The following is a 20,079-nucleotide window of genomic DNA, read 5'->3' as shown; positions in this document are numbered from 1 at the left end:
ATGTCAGTGTGTGTTAATCAAATCATTTACATTACTGCAGCTGCGGAACGCAATGAAGTCACATAAATGTACTTGCAACAATTTCTATTATGAGATGGTCAAACTGTAGAGTACAACAATTTCCAGTAGTGAGGTTTAATCTAGTTGACAAAAATGTCTGAGATACTCCAACTGTTTTACAGCTTAGGGCACCAAGGATCCTGAGATTGCTTCCCAAATGCCAACAGATACTTCATCTCCCAGACTGGGAATCCTGGATCTTTTGACACTCTCCCAATGACCCCAAGAAATTCCACTATAGCAACTCTGTGACCTCCTCAGAAAAACAAAACTGCAGCAGCACATCCCAGCTGCGCTCCTTCTGAGATCCATGAATCAACAGTGCTTTTAAATGAAACATCAGCTTTCTGGAACTTAATTTACAGCACCATAATCTTAATTTTATACATTCCTGGCTCTTATAGTCAGCAGAACTGTTGTCTGACAGACATACAGAAATGCCTGCTGTTTATGTGAGACAAAACCACTTAACAGCATAAAGATAACAATCAGCTAACAAAAGTTTGTAATATGAAGGGATTTTAAAATAAAAAACCTACAGACCTTTCCTTTGAAAAATCTATTTCTTAAATAAATCCCAATTTTTATTTTTATTTTTTCATACTTGGAAACCGATCTTCTCTTTTTTTCAGAGCAAAATTGTTTAATCACTGCCTCAAACTTGCAATAAAATTACTAATCACTAAGTATCGCGTCAAAATGATAAATCAAAAGTACTGCTTTATTCACAAATATGTTTTCTTGTTCTCACAATACCAATGACTACAAATTTGACTGTTTTCTACAGATAATTTACTTGCATGAAAACTATTAAAAATATGACAGAAGTAGCAGCGTTACATTCATTGAACTTCTACATAAAAACTGGTATCAGAAGTCACAAACTAGAGGTAAGAAAACAAACTTTAATTTCAATCTTCTAGAACTTGTTATTTTTGAAAGAAAGTGACCAATTATTACTTGTATGTATTACTGTATGTTTATGAGTTTATCTTGAGACTAGCAGACATAAAAGCATTTGTGGTTTAGATACATAATTAGAAAATTATCTCAATGTACAGTTAGCACAGAAGAAATGCAGAAGCTCCTAACTCCTGCCTATTTTTATTTGCTATATAAAGAGCCTCTGTTTTTAAGAAGGCAGCTCAGAAGTCTTACCTGAGTCTGCTTCATTGCCCGTTCCATCCTGCGAGTACTTCCTTTTTCAAGCTTGGTCCGAAGGAACAAGGCTGACGTCTGAATGGCCCAGAACTTTGGCTGAGAGAGCAAGCACTGCAGAGAAAAGTAACATTTTTTCATTATTTCATTTAAAAGACACCAAAGACAGTAAAGTTTGCAATAGTGTTCTCAAGCATGAATGCTGTTTCCTATTCTGAAAGCCAAATATGTGGTTGCAGTACTTTTCTGAGGGCTGTGAATATGGATTAATCTCTTTTCAATATAAAAGGCAGCCATCAAAACTATTTTCTCACGCTCAGCTACTGCAGCACTGTGTGTACATGTACCCATATGGTTCATACACCAAAATGCACAAATTGATATGGCTACTCCAAATAAAAGGCAAATAAAGAATCTGATATTGAGCAGTCTGGCTCAGCCTTCTCCACACCTGTACACTGGACAGCTGTAGACAGCAGCAGGTATCCTACTTAAGGCTGAACAAAACCATCTCTCTCTCAGCTTCTCTTCACATGCAAAGTGATTTGATGCCTGCATTAACACCGTCCCCCTATTAAATAGGCTGAAATTGTTAAGAAACCAAAGAATATTAATTTAGAATATGCCATGGCTTGAGAATAACATGAAGAATTTTTGATGTGCAGTAAATGGGCAGAGGATACGGAATAATATAGGTAAAAAGCTTTTCTAAAGACACAGCAAATTATCACTTGGAACACCCTGCCCTGATGCCAGGAACTTGGTGACAGTCTCCGACCACTGATTTTTAAGAAAGGCCAATAGGATATATGTAGCAAATACAACTTTCATATCCCTTAATAATGTACAGACCACCTGGATTCTTTCCAGTATTGTTTCAGACACAGTATACCATTTTTCTGTTAAGATATTCACTTTGAAAAGGGAGACAGCAGGCAAACATCCTTGCTAGTTTTATAGACACTACAAACACAATACAGCTTCTCTGATAAATTTGCCTATAGATACTTGAAGACTGGGAAAAAAAGCCCCTTTTGCTTTATTCTTTGAAAGATTTCCCCAAGCATTAAGAAAGTATACTTTGCTGGTGGTTTGTGTAAAATTTCTGACATTTCTGTCATACTGTAATCTACTTTTTTCCCCCTAGTGTTTTCACAGGAAAGGAGCTAGAGACAAGCAAAACTAAACTTTCTCCAAGGAAAACTACAACGGGAAGACAGGGAACAGCAAATGAAAGAATGAATGCAAGCAGTATGAACGGATGTACACCCACCAAATGCTTCAACATCACTTGATCCTCCCTCTTGTGACCAACAATCTCTGCACTGATTCTTTCATGGCTTCAAGTCAGTATTATATGAAGAAGTACACAAAGGCTTCCATACAGTCCTCTATCAGTGGAATGCCACTGCAACATTCTCTATGCTTTCAAGTGCCCTTTTACAAATTAATTATGATCAGTAAATCTGCTAATTGGTCCAAATCCTAGTTCTAAGAGCTCATCTCTCTCCTGTCTCATCATGGGAAGATCAGTCTACTACTTACTTTTGTTTGGTCTGAAGACAAACTGCAGGGCACAAGCGAGTCATTCCTTACAAGAGGACCCTGGTTCCTGAATTTATCCTTTAATGGCTATCCCAGGTGGCTGCTAAAAAACCTTAAGGGAGTGTTAGGTCAAACACTTTAACAGCGTTTACTTTACTTTAAAAGCTCCCTTTTGTAAGAAAGGTTATCCTTTCCCCCATTTTCTACACTACTGGTATTTCATCATATGATTTTTAATTAAAGGGACCTTTTTTCTCTACCACATGGTGACAGACACTAGTATTTATTTTTCAAATCACAACATCATCTCTTAAAAGAACAATGAAAACTAAAGGTCTTGAATAATAATTCTCCTAAATATATTTTCTGGTCCAATTACAGCCCTTTTCCAGCAGCAGATTACTTGTCCCATCACTCTGGTCCTCCTTAGCAACTGGCATGATTTGGGCACAGCACAAAGCCTCTGTGTGCACACCATCAAGCTCTGTAAGAGAACTGGAAAGCCTGTCCTTTACTTCCATGTGCACCTCCTTCACCATTGTGTTGACAGTGATTTAAGCACTCATGCTCTATGAGGTGTGTATTAAGTCATACAGGGAGGGAGGAGAAATGAAGAGAAACAGGGTGGAAGAAGGCAGAGAATTATGTTTCATTCCTCTGCAGAAGCAGTGACAGTCGCATCTGGAATAACAATCCTGCTTTTAAAAGGTATTCATAAAGCAAAATGTGAGGTATACCTGCTGTACAGTTACAGGAGAAAAAAGTGCTGCAACTGCATAGAACAATAAGAAGCAGTCCTATTTTTCAGTTAAGAAACACCTGCAATTTTATACTGAGCTCAGTCCTGTGCTCACCTTCTCATTGCCCAATTGTGTTATTTAAAGCACCACAGATACAAAAAGACACACACGGGTGCAAATGTTTGCACTCAAGGGCTGTAAAAAATAATTTCAGAACATGTACCCATAACTATGAAGCAAGCTTTACTCTTCTACCCCAAATCTCCACATATTCCAGAAAATCAGCAGTTTCTTGTAAGTCTTGTAAGCTTTATGTTTTCACCTAAATGAAGCTAAATTTAGACTTTATTAATAAGAATATAGGTTATAATGAAATATCTGGAAAAAAAGAAAAACTAAATCAAGGTTATGCAACTTTGTCAACATATCTGGAAGTTTATTGTACTGTACAAAACGGAGCTAAGAAAATTAAAACAATAATTCCAAAACAAAACCACTATTGAGAATCTTCACAAGTCATCCTTGCTCTTACTTCAGGGAAAGAACAATAAAATAACCAGGAAAATTAGATGGGGTGAGAAGAAAGGAAAGAAAGGTTATGCAACATCTTCTGTCTTGAATGGAATGTTTTCACATGGGAAACAGATTCACATAGGAGACAGATTCCTCCAATTCCGCTCCACATTTTTTTCCTAAAAACAAGAACCCTTTATATCATCCTCTCCCATCATATCAAAGTGTAAAAAGGAGATTACCAAAGTATTACACAAAACAGAGTATTTCATTCAATATATTATCCTTACATGACATTGGAATGAAATAACATGATCCTCAAAGTCTTAATAACGAAGTAGTCCATTACTGTACAATACCTTTATAATATCCCCATTACTATGTATGAAGAAAATGGCAAATAATACCTAAATTTTGAGATAGGTGCACACTGTTAAGACACACAGGTCAAACACAGACACGACTTCTACCAAACCCAGCTGAACTCTCAGGTGGCATTAATGAGCGATTCAGCCTCAGTGAATCGGTAAAGCTCTCAACAAAACACAACACACCTAATTCAAGCCTACTGACTTCACAGCTTGTATATGAGAAGTTATACTAATGGATCCTGCAGTACAATCCTTGATTTGTATAAAACATGACTATATGATAGTTCTGAACAAACAACAGTGATTAACTTGGAAACAAACAAATATAACAATAAAATTTTTGTCACTGACATGGCCAGTGGGATTTAGTGTGCCCTCAGCAAGTTTGCCGATGACACCAAGCTGTGTGGTTCAGTTGATACGCTGGAGGGAAGGAATGCCATCCAGAGGGACCTTGACACGCTTGTGAGGTGGGCTGATGCCAACCTCATGAAGTTTAACCATGACAAGTACAAGGTCCTACACCTGGGTCGGAGCAATCCCAGGCACAGCTACAGGTTGGGCAGAGAAGAGATTCAGAGCAGCCCTGCGGAGAAGGACTTGGGGGTGTTGGTCGATGAGAAAATGAACATGAGCCGGCTTCAGTATGCACTCGCAGCCCAGAAAGCCAACTGTATCCTGGGCTGCACCAAAAGGAGCGTGACCAGCAGGTCGAAGGAGGTGATCCTGCCTCTCTACTCTGCTCTTGTGAGACCTCACCTGGAGTATTGTGTGCAGTTCTGGTGTCCTCAGCATAAAAAAAGAACATAGAACTGCTTCATACTGGAGCACCTCCCATATGAAGACAGGCTGAGAAAGTTGGGGCTGTTCAGCCTGGAGAAGAGAAGGCTGCGTGGAGACCTCATAGCAGCCTTCCAGTATCTGAAGGGGGCCTATAGGGATGCTGGGGAGGGACTCTTCATTAGGGACTGTAGTGATAGGACAAGGGGTAATGGGTTAAAACTTAAACAGCAGAAGTTTAGATTGGATATAAGGAAGAAGATCTTTACGTGAGGGTGGTGAGGCACTGGAATGGGTTGCCCAAGGAAGTTGTGAATGCTCCATCCCTGGCAGTGTTCAAGGCCAGGTTGGACAGAGCCTTGGGTGACACGATGTCCCTGCCCATGGCAGGGGGGTTGGAACTAGGTGATCTTAAGGTCCTTTCCAACCCTAACTATACTATGATTCTGTGATTCTAAGATGCTGAAACAAACCATTTTAAACCATCTTCTCATCACAGCTTCTGTCATCTATAACCAGTGGCACCGCAGACAACAATCCCAAATAATAATTTTGCAATTTACATCATTAACTGGGGTAATAATTTGAGCACCTATAAATTCCTCGCCTTCCTCTATATTATCAGTAAGAAATATCTGATATTTGATTGCATGTTTCAATATTTTGTCAATAGGTGACTAAGACCTACTACTCCGAAAAAAAACAAATTTTTAGCATCTATTCAAGAAAGCAAAACTTCAGATAAATAAACTTAATCTCGAGAAACATTAGGTAGGAATGCTTTAAGCACAAGTAATTACAAGATGTAAGGCTCTATATTCTGCAGTCACATTTTACTAGCTATGACAGCTTCATATTTTCTAAGGCCCAACAAGAAAAAACTTAGATTAGGATTTCACTTTAGATGCTTCTTGTTACAACTTGATAAATGGCATAATTATTTCCTTAGAGAGCAGCATTAACAAGATAAGAGACACAAACACAGAATATAGTATTTTCATACTTTGAGAATGGAAGGCTTCCATACATTTTATGACGGTGGATATATTTAGTGGTTAGCAGATCTTTAAGATCTAAGCAGAGGGAATACATGCATTAGTGTTTATTCTACTCCATGTACAGCTCTCCTTCTCAAGATCAAAAGAATTACTCAGACATCAAACCAACATCAACGGCCCTTTTGATAGGTTTTAACAGTTATCAAAACCTGTGCTGTATAAGGCTTGACCCATCTGTTTAATTTCACACTTTCACTAAACACCAAAATCTATCCTAAACTTAAAATCACTGTAAGGCTGATCTGAACTGGAAAGTCAAAATATTGCCAACTTATCCTGCAATTTAGAAGTATATATACATGAACACAAAAGCAATCATTTTCAAAATTTCTGGGTTTTTTTGTTCCCTATAAGAAGACAACAATTTTAGCTAGCAACTGACCACATTTTTTTCCACATGGCTTTGACAACTCTAACTTCCTTTTTTTTTTTTAACCCAACAATATGCAAAGCCTTTGGAGTTACAGACTACTGTTTGATCAAACAGTCTTAGGACAAAACTATTAAGACAATGGTAATTTACATTTTCTTTGCAAACATCACAACTTGTATTATACATTCCAAATGAATTATATTTCAGGCATGATTCCAAGTCCTGTGTTATTGCTTCTTTCTCAGTGTTGCTTGGGGAAAATGTGTTATTACTTGGTTGGGTCTTACATGTTTTCCTGCCTAACAGTATCTAATATAAATTCTACATGGCACCTTTAGAGTATTAAGCCAAGACCTTCGCACTGTAACAGGAAAACAAAAAAACTATGTAACGCTTGATCCTGTATGACATGCATTAGCAGAAGTTCCGTATTTTCTTTTATTAGGCCTTTCACTCATTTTTATTAGTTGTTATATCAAGATAGCACATTCCATAGTCAATCATGATCATTTGTGATTATTTTTCCAAGGTATTTCCAAGTTACCATGATTTAAATGCTACCTTCTTTTTAAATGAATTGTGTCTGACTGTTAGTTAGGTAAACCAGAGAGGCAAGCAGAAATCCTGAAAGTATTAAAGTGACAGAGAAGATTTACTTTCCTGAACTGGCAGAGACATCAGCATATTCACAGTGCCATTTTCCAGTACTGCTTTAATACTCCATATATATTTCAGTAGTTTTAGACCACACACTCAGCATATGTTTTCCAAAGTCTAAAGCTATTTACTCAACTGTATGACAAGGGTTTATTTTGGTCATAAAACTAATCATGGGACTGCACAACTAAAATAGCTTTTCACCGCAACAGGTGTTAGCTGATCACAAACAGAGCTGGGCTTAAAGCTCTTAGCTGCAGCCATTAGAAATATCTCTTGGTGTTAAAAAGTCAAGAGGAAGGCCAAAACACCATCAGTGATCTGTAGCAAGGACTAGTTTAATTAGAATGGTATTTTTAAAATTTACTTCGTCTAGTCTTGTCTGGTAGCTTCTGCACTCAAGTTGTAACATTTCATCATTGTAAATACAGAGTACCTGTTGCTGAATTTGACTGCTAAAATGAGAAGACACTGATCTTTATTCCTTTATTTTTTTCATTTTTATATACTTCAAACTGCTTGAATGAGATCATAGAATCAGAGAATAGTAAGGACTGGAAAGGACCTTAAGATCATCTAGTTCCAACCCCCCTGCCATAGGCAGTGACACCTCCCACTAAACCATATCACCCAAGGACTCGTCCAACCTGGCCTTGAGATCCACCAGGGATGCAGCATTCACAGCTTCCTTGGGCAATCCATTCCAGTGCCTTACCACCCTTACAGTAAAGAACTTCTTCCTTATATCCAATCTAAACTTCTGCTGTTTAAGTTTTAACCCATTACCCCTTGTCCTATAACTACAGTCCTCAGTGAAGAGCCCCTCTCCAGCATCTTTGTAGGCCCCCTTCAGATACTGGAAGGCTGCTATGAGGTCTCCATGCAGCCTTTCACATATATCATTTCAGTGTTTTGGATAATTGAATGCATTTGGAAGAAACATTAATTCTGAGAGTTTTAGAATTAAATATATGCACATACACACAATGGACAGTTCATTTTTCCTTCATCTGAAGCTGTGAAGCGTTGTCACAAATTTCTTCTATAGACACATTCCAAAAGCAAAATGTATGCAAAGATGTTAAAAACCTCTTAAACAGTTGATCATTTAGACTATGCTAGGCTGATACAGAAATGAATGCTGGACTCAGTATAGCAGCAATTACATTGCACATACCTAAATGCAATTTAACATTCTTAAATATCTCACTTAATCTCAGTTTGCAAGCAACTGACTCTCTCTGGAACTTACCGTATCTGAAATCTATCACATCTGAAGGTACATTAAATACAATCTAAGAATTACTCAGTAGCTGGCTTAATTCATTTAAAACTTAGAAGGGAAGAATGGAATAAATTTTTGTCTTGCAAGACTTACGAAATATTCCACTAGTGTACAGAGGAAGGCTAACATCATCTCATCTTCACTATATTTTCCACAGCTTTTTTTTAACCCCACTTAAATAGTATTCTGTAGCAAACAGATAGCACTTGATAACATCCACCCAAAGGAATCCTCATATTCCATCCCGTTCATCACCCTAAACATATTTCACCTCCATGGCACTGTCTTTAAGCAGTAACTCTTAACTCTTTCTGACACCTGCCTTGTAAAGAACAGCTTCTGGGCAATTACTTATGCTAGGTCATCTTAGAAATTGTGATGGCTATTGTGCCACTTCTGTAGTACCTAGGATTTCAAGGAATAAAAAAAAAATAAAAAAAAAATCAGGCAGACAAGCTTGGAAGTTAGTCCTACTGAGTCCTTTTTACACAATTAGCAATGGCAGGAAGGGTCCCTAAAAAGACCACTGTGAACAAGCATCAGCCTCAGGGACTCCCTGAGAAAGCCTCTTACTCTCCCCATTGAATTTAAGAAGGAAACTAGGTTCCTAGCTTATACATATTGGTTAGGTGCCCAACTGAGCTGCTTCTTCCCAATGAATCCTCTACACAGGTTGTCAATTTTCTGGTATCTTCCAGTCTCAAATCTCCTTTGATTCCCTTGAATTTGTAATGGGGCTGCAGACAACTCTGGAATGACTGTTTTAGCTGCATGGTGAAAAAGATATGCTCTAAGGGAGACTTTCTCTATAGATTTTTCTCACAGATTTCAAAGTGAAAAGTAATTAAGCTGTACCTCACATCCTGATACAGTTTTTAACTCAAGGCAAAGACCAAGCTGAGAAGCATTTAAGTGTTTGCACAGATGTAATCATTTTCAGTATTAGACTAGCTGGTATGCTAGCAACAGATGTAAGGAAATATGAATCAGTAGTCCTATTACTAAAGTGAACTGTCTCTCTAAAAAGAACTGTCTTTTTAGAAATCACTCCATTGTCTACAACTCTTCTTTATTTCCTCTAAAGACAATTAATCATATTTCTGTAGATGGCACTATAAAAGCCAATCAACTAAAGTCAAGAATAAGTTGCATTATAAGTACTACACATTATCTCTTTTCACTGAAGATATTGGAAAGGATACTGAAAACAAAAGAATGAGTGGTTGTTTTGGTTTTCTCAAAACAAATGCATCTGCAACTTTCAAAAGAAAATAAATTCAGATTTCACACCCTATTTGTCCATCTTGTTTTCTCTAGCAATATTCAGGTAAAATGAGGCTGCCTTATTTCTGGGTCTTGGTTTTCTAAGTATCACTAGCTAGAAGAACATCCAACTTGCATTTCCATTCTCCATAACTGTCACCCTTAGGCCAGCTCTCCTCTGCAGTAAATTTTGTTATTTTTGAAGGACAGGGAGCAAAAAGAAACACATGGAAGGTCTACACGTGCTGCTTTTACTAACAACCATAAACATGTTCTGTAAAAGGCTGCACCTTTCTTTTTCATTCTTTCTGTTTCTTTTCATCACACACAGAAAGAATATCAATCAAAACGACTCTCCCTCTCCCCAAGTACACTTTTTAATACTGCACAGGGAAATGCTTAATCAACTATTAGAAAAATGTTCATGTCCAAAGCAGAGTCCATTATCTGTTTCTTCTTCATTCCTGCTACACTTTTTACATCTTCTGAATACACATCAAGAACTTTTTGCACTTGCTTTTAAATTTGAGGTTTCTATGGCTTTTCTTGGAAAATATCCTGCCTCACTCCATAACTTCAAGGCTCAGAAACATGCAAAAATTGTCTGTATTAAGAAAATGAAATTAAGGGAGGTCATTTGATGTGGACATCAGTACACTATAACCTGAAATCTAGTCAGCAATAGAATACACGCAAGCATATGATGATTGTCTTTTGAGCTAGATGTGAATCTAGTTCTGCAGATAAAACTGAAATTGTGGCTCACTGTCCCCTACATTATACACTTTACAGAAAAAAAGGTCAAAGCAAGTGAGCACAAGAGAAACGTTCCCTTGCAATGGAGGCCTCGTATGTTCCACAGAAAAAGCTGAGTAGAGATTTATGCTTACTGAAGAATTTTCAGTGAGAAAAAAAAAGACTCAAGGAAGGCTTGGTATGGGTTTAAATATAACAGAAACACAGAAAAGCAAGCTTACATTAACTTGTATGGATCAAAACCAAAAAGTAGGGAGATACAGAGAGCTATAAACATGATTCTTTGATCCTGCATAATGCAGTCTATTATTTAACTTGTATGCATGCAGATACGTAACTTTCAGAGGCCTATGGCAGGAACAAAGATCACAATTCAAAGTAATTTTAGACTAATTGGAAAAAATCAACTCAAATCAGGTTCTGCTGGGAAAATGTTTCAATGCTTTTTCCCCCTTTTTCTACTTCTAATAATAGTACAGAGGTACTGAGTATTAAATTATTTGTTCAGTTCTACTTATACATCCAAACTGCAGATCTATCCTGGATGCCCAAAATTAAATAAATTTTCTTCCACATTAACATGCATCAGGGGGACGATATTTAGCAAGTTTCTAAGAGCTTAATGCTCTGTGATGATACTAAGTGGTATCCATGTTGTATCCTCTTGTATGAGTTAAAAAAAAAAAAAAGAATAATTTTTCATGTTGTTGCTTAAGCTGGTTTTTGGGTTGTATTTTGATTTTTCTTTTCATTTTGAGAGAATATTTAAGTTTGGAAGCTAGTTTTCCTTGGAGGTTCTCAATTTTTTTAGAAGGAATAAACTAAAGAAGAAAAGGAAATGTCATGAAGAAAGAAGATACTGTATTATTTAAAGGACTCTGCTTACAATGACTAAGGAAGGGTAAATCACATAAGATATGGCTCCTACTTTCACCTAGAATGGTATCCAGGCGCACTACTGACACTTACTCCATTGTGCCAAACATATCACTTATTCTGTGTTATGCTGAAAACTACTTCAGCCAGATCCAACTGTAGCAGCATTGTCTTTTTCAGGTCTGTGGTTTGGACTTACTCCTGAAACAGCACAAGTACAGACTTCCACACCACATCACAGTACTGCATTTGTTTCCTAAGGCCCAATCTCAACAGCAATAAATCAGGTTTTTGGATTCAAAAGACCAGACTTCAACTCTTTAGTACCAACGATAAGGATTTCCCTAGGTATTAAACATTGAATTTCCCATTTTAGCTGCTCAGCCTGAGGAATTTTACTGTCTATGCCAAGGTTCTGAACGCATCATGTGCTCTTTTGATACTATCCTGAATAACAGAAAAGCACATTCAAAAAATTCCTCTCTGCACAGTTAGTAAAACAGTGAATTTGGTTTGAGAGTGGCTAGATACCATGTTTTAAAAATAGATGGTTTCAGGACTATATGCAAAGGCACATGCTGTCTGAGGACTTGCAATCTGTTAAGCTTGAAAGCAAACAAAGCAAATGACTAAGAAAAGGGTGACAGATAGAAAACCAGTGCCAATGGAGAATATTTTCTAACTTGTTCCATTCAGATTGGCTGTGAGAAGAAACACGTCCTACCCCCTACTAGGTATTCCCTTGAAAAACTACCACAATAGGCTTTTAAATGCTCTGCCCTGCTTGCTCCACCCTCAGCCTCGCCTCTCCTCTCAGAAGGAGCATTTTTGGAACAGACAGTGCTACAGGTTAACTTATCCTCTGCTGATACAAATTTACTCCTCAGGGAGACAGTCATTACTTTCTATCTTTCCATTTCTGGCACTGCTGCCTGTAGCTACAAAAAACCACCACGACTTGTCAATGCTTTCTTTAGGCTGGTTACCTCGGTTTTATAATAGTACTTCTTACTCAGCAAAATCTAGGTAAAACTACACATTAAAGTGTCCATTTCTTTCTTTCTGCTTCTTGGCTTATTTGATCTGTTCAGGGCAAACTCAGTGTTTGCAGCACTCTGGACCACTGGAAAAATCCTTTAGGCCTGACAGATCCTGCATCTTTACACAACTGCCCCAGGGTGGTGGGATTTGTCTGTTCTGACTGCCTAGTCACATTCATGAGCTCACTACTATGTCTTCCACCACTATGTTTCTTCTATAGACTGCCAGTGATGCTTCCTGTTTATTTGGTCTACCAAAATCTTCTGGAAGAATATGGCTTTATACACTGCTGCTATCTGATGCAGCACAGATTCCTAGCCTAAAAGAAACTTGTATCTTTTCTTGCAATAGCAACTCCAGAACAAATATCCATTAATAAGAATTATTCTGAAAATACCTTAATTGAGTATCTTCTGCAGGAAGAGAAAGTAGGGTATCAAAAATAGTGGTTCTTGGAAAGATTTAAAACACAACTATAAAAATTATACAAAACAGTGAGCCTTAAAAGCTCTCTTAACATCCTCAGTAAAGGCATAAAATTATCTTCTTGAAAAGAAACAATTTAAATGGTTTCATAAGTTCAAAACTTTAAGAGTAGTCAATGCCACAACAAGAATAATGTAACAGTTGCATACAGTTTTTAGAGTATAAAAATGTCCTTTGTGAACCCATCCCATAATATATCAACTAGTCAAAATCAATTATCACATTTCTTTTTCTGTAGCAGGAACAGCCAAAAAAAAATCAGGAAGAATTACATGTTTAAACCAGTGATTTACGGCAAGGCTGCCACCGACTTTACTATTAAGCCATGTCATGTAGAAATGATAAAATTTCTACAGAATTATCTTCACAACCTTCAGTTTAGAAGAACAGCTGTTTGTATAAGAAGGGTGAGTCACAGCAGAGGAAAACCTACACAATGCCAGATAGGACTCTACAGGAACTGTGTCATACCTGGTTTTCCCCTATTTTGAATGTCAGCATCCACCACAGGAATTCTGCCTACAACAGTCTCCACTCTTCATCAGTCTACATACTACAAAACTTGGCGTTCACAAGTGTAACATGCTGAATGCAAGTGGCATGCCCCAATTACTGTTTGGTGGGCTGAGTGTGGCTAGGGTCAAAGTCTGGAGATGACAATTTCAGTGAGAGTTTTGGACGATCTCAACAGTTTTCCAAGAAAGAACATACTAGCAAGTCTCAATGTCCATTAAAAAAATATTCAATTTCTGACTTATTCCAGTTCCTGACTTCACCAGCAGAAGTATTCTGCCTCTTTAAAGAGCGACTGTTCCCATTACATGCCAAGGGATGAAGGTGCTGGAGGTCACCAGCATCCTGGTTTTAAACCTTATGTGCAAAAGGAGCAAAACCAAAGCTGCAGCCACCTTCCTTTCAGAGAACAAAGACATAATGGTCCTGGAAGAAGACTAACTCCTTAAGCAACAACCAAAAGCAAGGAAGGAACGGAATAAAAATAGTGTCAGAAATATGTGAGAAAGATAAATTAGGGAAGATGACAGCAAGAGTGCACCAGATAAACAGGAGGCAAGAGCTGACAAAGGAGGGGTGGCAGGAATATGGCACAGATGACTAAACAAGAAGGGAAGCTGACATAGGCACAAGTGACTAATACTGAAAAACTGAGTGACAGAATGCTGGGGAGAATAAAAGAAAATCCTGTCTTGGTGAGCAACAGTAAGTAACATTCCTAAATCTGACAGAGTTGCGCAAACAGAAGCTATACTCTGAATATATTTATTTGAGACCAAAAGCAGTATCTGGGACATGCTTAGACTTGAAAGAAGTTAAAAATATGAGCTCTAGTTGATTAAGATTCAAACACAACAGTCGAGCATCTGTCCAGTTGTATTATGCACGTAAACAACAGCAGTTATTAAAACAGCTGTGAAAATTGGATGATGAATGACAGAACAGTTTGAGTTGTAAGGGACCTTTAAAGGCCATCTAGTCCAATCCTCCTGCAATAAGCAGGGACATCTCCAACAAGATCAGGTTGCCCAGAGTCCCATCCAGCCTGACCTTGAATGTTGCTAGGGATGGGGCATCTACCACCTCTCTGGGAAACATGTTCCAGTCTCACCACACTCACTGTAAGTAATTTCTTCCTTATATCTAGTCTGAAGAAGCTACAAGACATTTTCCTTAGATGAAAACAAAGAAGCAATTTTTTTAGTTATGCATCTCCAAGCTCTGCATTTTCCCAGCTCTGCTGGAGATGCAACACACACACAAATGTTTGTGTACACATAAGGAAAAAATCCAAAATATACACAAAAATACAAAATACACACACAAGTATACACAGTTCTTACACAGTAAGATGCAGGATGAGAAATACAGCCTTATTCCAGCAACTAAATGACCAACTTGGCTTTCTGAAGCTTATTACTAAGCTATTAAGCAGCTTCAAACCATGCAAGATGTTCAAAACAAAATAAAACCAACTTTTTTAAACATTTCCTTCTGTTATTCTGAAATTGAAAAGGTTTCACTTACATTTATTAATCTGAAAAGCAAAGAAAATATACTCAGTTTCAGCCAATGACACAAACCAAACCAGGAACAATACTAATTTGAGGGATTCAAATACATATGCTGTTCCTCTCTGAGTGCTGTAATTTCAAAATCAAACAGATCATTTTGCAGCATAGGAAGTCTTTCACTGTCTATTTATAGCAATCTGTTAAAGTTACTTCTCATCTTTTGTCTAGACTAGATAGAATTCATTGTAGAATGTGTTGGCCAACATATTCTGACAAATCTACTGAAGAAAAAATCTAGCTGACACGACAAAGTCCTTCAAGGAAAAAAAGCTCACGCTCCAATTTAATTAATGCAAGACATGCTTGCAGATAATATAGACAAGGCAGTAAAATCAAATATGTCAAAATACACCAACTTATATCTAGTGTCACAGTTCTTAGTTCAGAAAAGGCCTCAAATCTCAGCTTCACAGATATAAAAATATTAAATATTCTAAATATTTTTCAAACATTTTTGTGAATTGAAATATTTTATTGGCATTTATTTAAATAGTCTTCATAACTAAAATTTCTACTTGTCGTTATTAACGCGGCCAATCCAAACATGTCAAATGTATTTATGCCATACCATATTATCATATAAGCTAAGCATGTAAATTATACACAGAAAAAAAAATGTCTGAATTTTCTCACAGTAATCATGAGACTCATTTATGATAGATACTGCATGAACAGTGCACTAAATGAGCTGGCCTTGTTTTGATGATTTCCTGATGCAATGAGCTAACCTTTAGAAACAGAGTATGAACCTTTCCTGCTCACGTATTCGCACAACTGGAAATAAGTTTTTACAAAGGTCATAAACACTTCATGCAAATTACCTAATAACATTTTCTTGCATATTTCGTGTTACAAATAGTTATTTAAAACAGCCCTTTGCTTGCCAGTATGCAAGTTCCCAGTAAAAATGTATTTGTGGAAGAAAAAAAATGCAGAATGATGTGGTCTGCTGGCAAGAATGCATCTTTTTCTCCCTCCCTTTAGTCATAATATACTGTTTAGTACATGATCAGTACTAGAATTCAAGCATTCTGTAAATATAAGCAAAATAAACATGCATACAGCATTCATGTAGGTGTATTTAAATGTTTCACAAATTAATCTTAACACCTTAATTTCTGGTCACCAGCACTTTAATATTTGTTCCCTGCTTTTAATAAAAGACAGGAAAGGAAATGCTGTAGAAAGACCAGAATCTGAGCTTGTTAGCTTTTGTCCTTCTATAACACAGATGGCATCATGCTTTTCCAGAACATACTAAAGCCAACTAACTACTCACATAAGGGCAGCACACCGTGCAAGCACATGCCCAAGATCACTGCTGAACATAATGGGGTTTACTCAAACAAGAAATGCTAAGTATGTAAATGGATATTTTGCTGAAACTAATCTCTAAGTGTTTTTTTTTAAGAAAACTTTTTAAATCTTTCCTTTTTACATCTCTTTTCAAAAGCCTATGATCTACAGACTTAGAAATTGATTAAACATTACTTTTTATGCAAAAATGTTAAACTGAAAATCAGTAAATCACCTGAAGAGGGGGGAAAAAACCCCAAACAAAAAATCAATTAGAAATCACTTCCAGTACCATGGCTACCTAAAACTTCAAGAAAATCACTGGAGATATTTAATTATTGCACCCCTAGTTTGAGAGAAATAGAAAAACAAATTCATGCAGAAGCAGGGTAACACAGATTTATTATCAAATTCATCTCATATTTTTCCCTAAGCAGCTAAAACAGAAGAACAGCTAGAATTGACTGCAATACTAGCTGCTCTTAAAAACAAGCAAACAAAAAAACCCCACACCAAAACCACCCAAAAGCCCCCAAGAACAACAGAACTTTGACATTTTAATGATGATAAATGAATTAAGAGTATGAGATTTGCACACTTCCTACAACTTGGGAGAGAATTAAAAAAATACATAATTAATGATAACGATCAAGGACTAGGACATTCTCAAACCTATCCTAAACTGTTTAATAATAATAAAAAACAAAACAACAAAAAAAAAAAAACCCCAACAACAAATGAAAACCAACCCCCCCCCCAAAAAAAAAAAAAAAAAACAACCCAAAAATAACCTACACAACAACAAACCAAGATATTTTTTCAGTGTTTCATCGTTAATAAGGACCAGAAAGAATGTTTGGGGTGCCGATATAAGAAATATGCTACTTCATCCAAAGTACAGACATGATACAATCAGAGAAAATTAAACTCAGTTTCTTGGAGACAGTAGCAACTTGACCAGAAAAAAAGACTTCAACCAACTTCATTTTTTCAGATGCTATGGAACAAGTAAGATTAGAGTAATATTTGAAATGTTCAATTAGGACTGAAAAAACCAAATGAAGGGGCAATACTAAAACTAGGCAGAGGAGATGAGGACAACATTTTAGGACAGGTTAAATTTAAGAATAATTCTCTCTCACATGAGGTAAAAGAACAAAAAGGTAAATTTACTTTGGGAAAAGGGATACTTGGATTTACCCCTTGTTTATTAGCTCATCTGCCCCATCCCCAGCCAAAAAGGCAGATCAGTAGAATACACTAAAAAAAAATGTGACTTCTAATGCTGATAACATATTCACTGAACTGATCATCAGAATATTGTCAGAAAGGGAATACTATGCAATACACCGAGTAGTAGAAAATATCTTATTTCCTTCAGATGATACATCAGACATCATTTTCTTGATTAAGGAGATTAATTTAATCTTCTTGCTGAAGTAAATTCTAACAGTTGTTAACTGGTGAAGTACATGAGAGGGGGAAGGGAAGCCTGCAACATGTCAACTGGCTGTCAGAGAGATTGCTAGAAAAAGAAATAAGTGAACTGCTGATGGATAAAGAGGAAGAAGGAGGGGGAGAAGAAAGGCTGCTGTGGGAAAAAATGTCACTAACTGTCATCGAATTTGCCTGCTTAACTTCCCAAACCCTTAGACAAGGAAATAATCAATATTTAAACACATTTTTTCATGTTCTCTTACCATTGCAGTTTCAATGAGCCCATTAAAATCTGTCACTTAAGTAATTCCGTACACATTATATAAAGAGCAAACTATTCTAAAAAGTAAAGGCTATCCAAAATTTCTTCCTGCTCAGAAAGGCCCACAATAAATCAGGAATCACGTCCTGTAAGGTATGATGCAAGCAGACCGGTGGATCCCATGGACTCAGGGAAGAATGCAGACCACAGAGAACGAAGTTGAAAGGGATAAAAGTGTCAATTATGTTGAAATCTGATATTTTGCAAAATAAAACAACTTCAAACAGATTGTTACTTAATCCCAGTTTGGGAATGGAATGCAAGTTTCCCCCCCTCTCCTGAAACACATGTACTATAGCTCCCACTTACTTTACCCTAAAATACCTAAATGCTTACAACAGCAGCAAAAATAACTAACACTAGGTTAATTTCCTATCCACAATACTTTGTAAACATAAGTACCAGACACTTTGTGAATAAGCTTCCAAGAAATCTAGTTGAGTCTTTGCACATGATACTCCAGCAGAAAGAGGCAGCTTCTCTTTTGCTATACTCAATCTGATTTCCCAGTGATGTGTGATGTGCCAGAAAGCATACATGTCTTAAATTAGCAAGTGTTTAGATCCTAACATTCCTGGAAAATGATTCAGACTTTTGGAGGAAAAAAAAGGGGGGGGGGGAGGAGGGGGGAAGAATAGAACAGCTTTGAGTTCATTTACAAAAAAAAGTCTTACCAGTACTAGCAGGGCTTTGCTGAAAGCCTTTGCAGTGTTATAATCTTGTAACCAACAGGCTATTCAAAATGGGCAACGCAGCTTAGAAAAGAAGTGAAAGAGACTTTTTATAAAGCCACGAAAGTTACAGCCATAGAGACACATGGCACCCTTAATGAGCTTTTCAATACCCTTGCTAGTTATAAAACAAAGAAAACTACAGCCATTTTCTCAGCAGAGAAAAATGCACTTCTTTTATTTAAGCTATATAAACAGCTTCTCTTTAGAAATCAAATTGGCATGTTAGTTTTATAGAGGTTTTGATAGGAAGGCTTAACATTAAAAAATATCATATGCTGTGATTTGATTGCTCCCTAGTCCCACATTAATATCACAAATACCATACAAAAGATGAGAAAAACAAAGCGTTCCCATTTCCACCTTCTGCTCCCTCCTTCCAAAGCCCCCTTTTTACAGTGAAAAGCAGAAGTATTCATATGTGCAATACACACACTCTCAACAGAATGTGGACTATAATTCTCTGCTGTGATGTTCAAAGGGAACCATACAGAGACAGTTTCTATTGTACACACAATAAATGCTCACCTCTGGGAAACAAAACAAACAACAAAACAAAAAACCACACACACACACACACACAAACCAACAAAAAACCACCCTGTCCAACCATTCTGAAATTCCTTAACAAAACCAGTCTGTAATGAGTAGCACAACACAGTGGAAAAACAAGACATGATGCACAGTATTCCTTGGATTTTGACAGACTCCTTCTCATTCTCCAAGTCAGACATTGGTATCTCTCACAGCATTACTGAAACAATTTCAGAATGATCAGGTATTTTTGCTAGAAGATGGTCAGTAAGTTTTAAGTTTTGTAATCTGAGCAAAATAAAAGCTATTACACTTTTTTTTTCCTTCTCATTAAGAAGGGTATCCTCACCTGTTCAGTGTTGAAAGACAGAAGACCCGCTAGAGCTTTCTCTTCTTGTTTTTCACCACTCAGTAAAGAAACCAACTGCTCTACCCTCTATAAATGATAGAACTCTCACGAGTATAGCAAATCAATGCAACTAAATTCTAATTTTTCCACGGTCCCTTTTCATGTTCTATGGATTCCAAAAAATATAAACATGGAGCTAAGATGTGGGAAGCACAAAACAAGAGGCTTCTTTTCCACAGTTTCTGGTAACTTTTTCTCCTTAGTCCTCTACAGGTTAATATTGTTGCTACCACTCTAAGTATGTTGATCATACCAGACTAATATGGCAAAAAACAGTCAATTCTCCCACAACGGGCTAAGT

General features: G+C 37.0%; 1 protein-coding gene across 1 annotated transcript in view; it reads right to left on the bottom strand.

The window, feature by feature from the left end:
- TTC27 (tetratricopeptide repeat domain 27) overlaps nt 1-20,079 on the bottom strand; it is a 117,186-nt gene that overhangs the window by 52,796 nt on the left and 44,311 nt on the right. Inside the window, exon 10 of the mRNA XM_062629564.1 lies at nt 1,219-1,332. Within this exon, the coding sequence (XP_062485548.1) occupies nt 1,219-1,332 (114 nt within the window). The remainder of the gene's footprint in view (nt 1-1,218; nt 1,333-20,079) is intronic.

The sequence above is a fragment of the Pezoporus occidentalis genome, unplaced genomic scaffold (assembly GCF_034315485.1).
Source record: "Pezoporus occidentalis ecotype Australia unplaced genomic scaffold, CSIRO_AGI_Poc_V1 ctg34, whole genome shotgun sequence".
NCBI lineage: Eukaryota > Metazoa > Chordata > Aves > Psittaciformes > Psittacidae > Pezoporus > Pezoporus occidentalis.
This window is presented reverse-complemented; position numbering and strand designations above follow the sequence as displayed.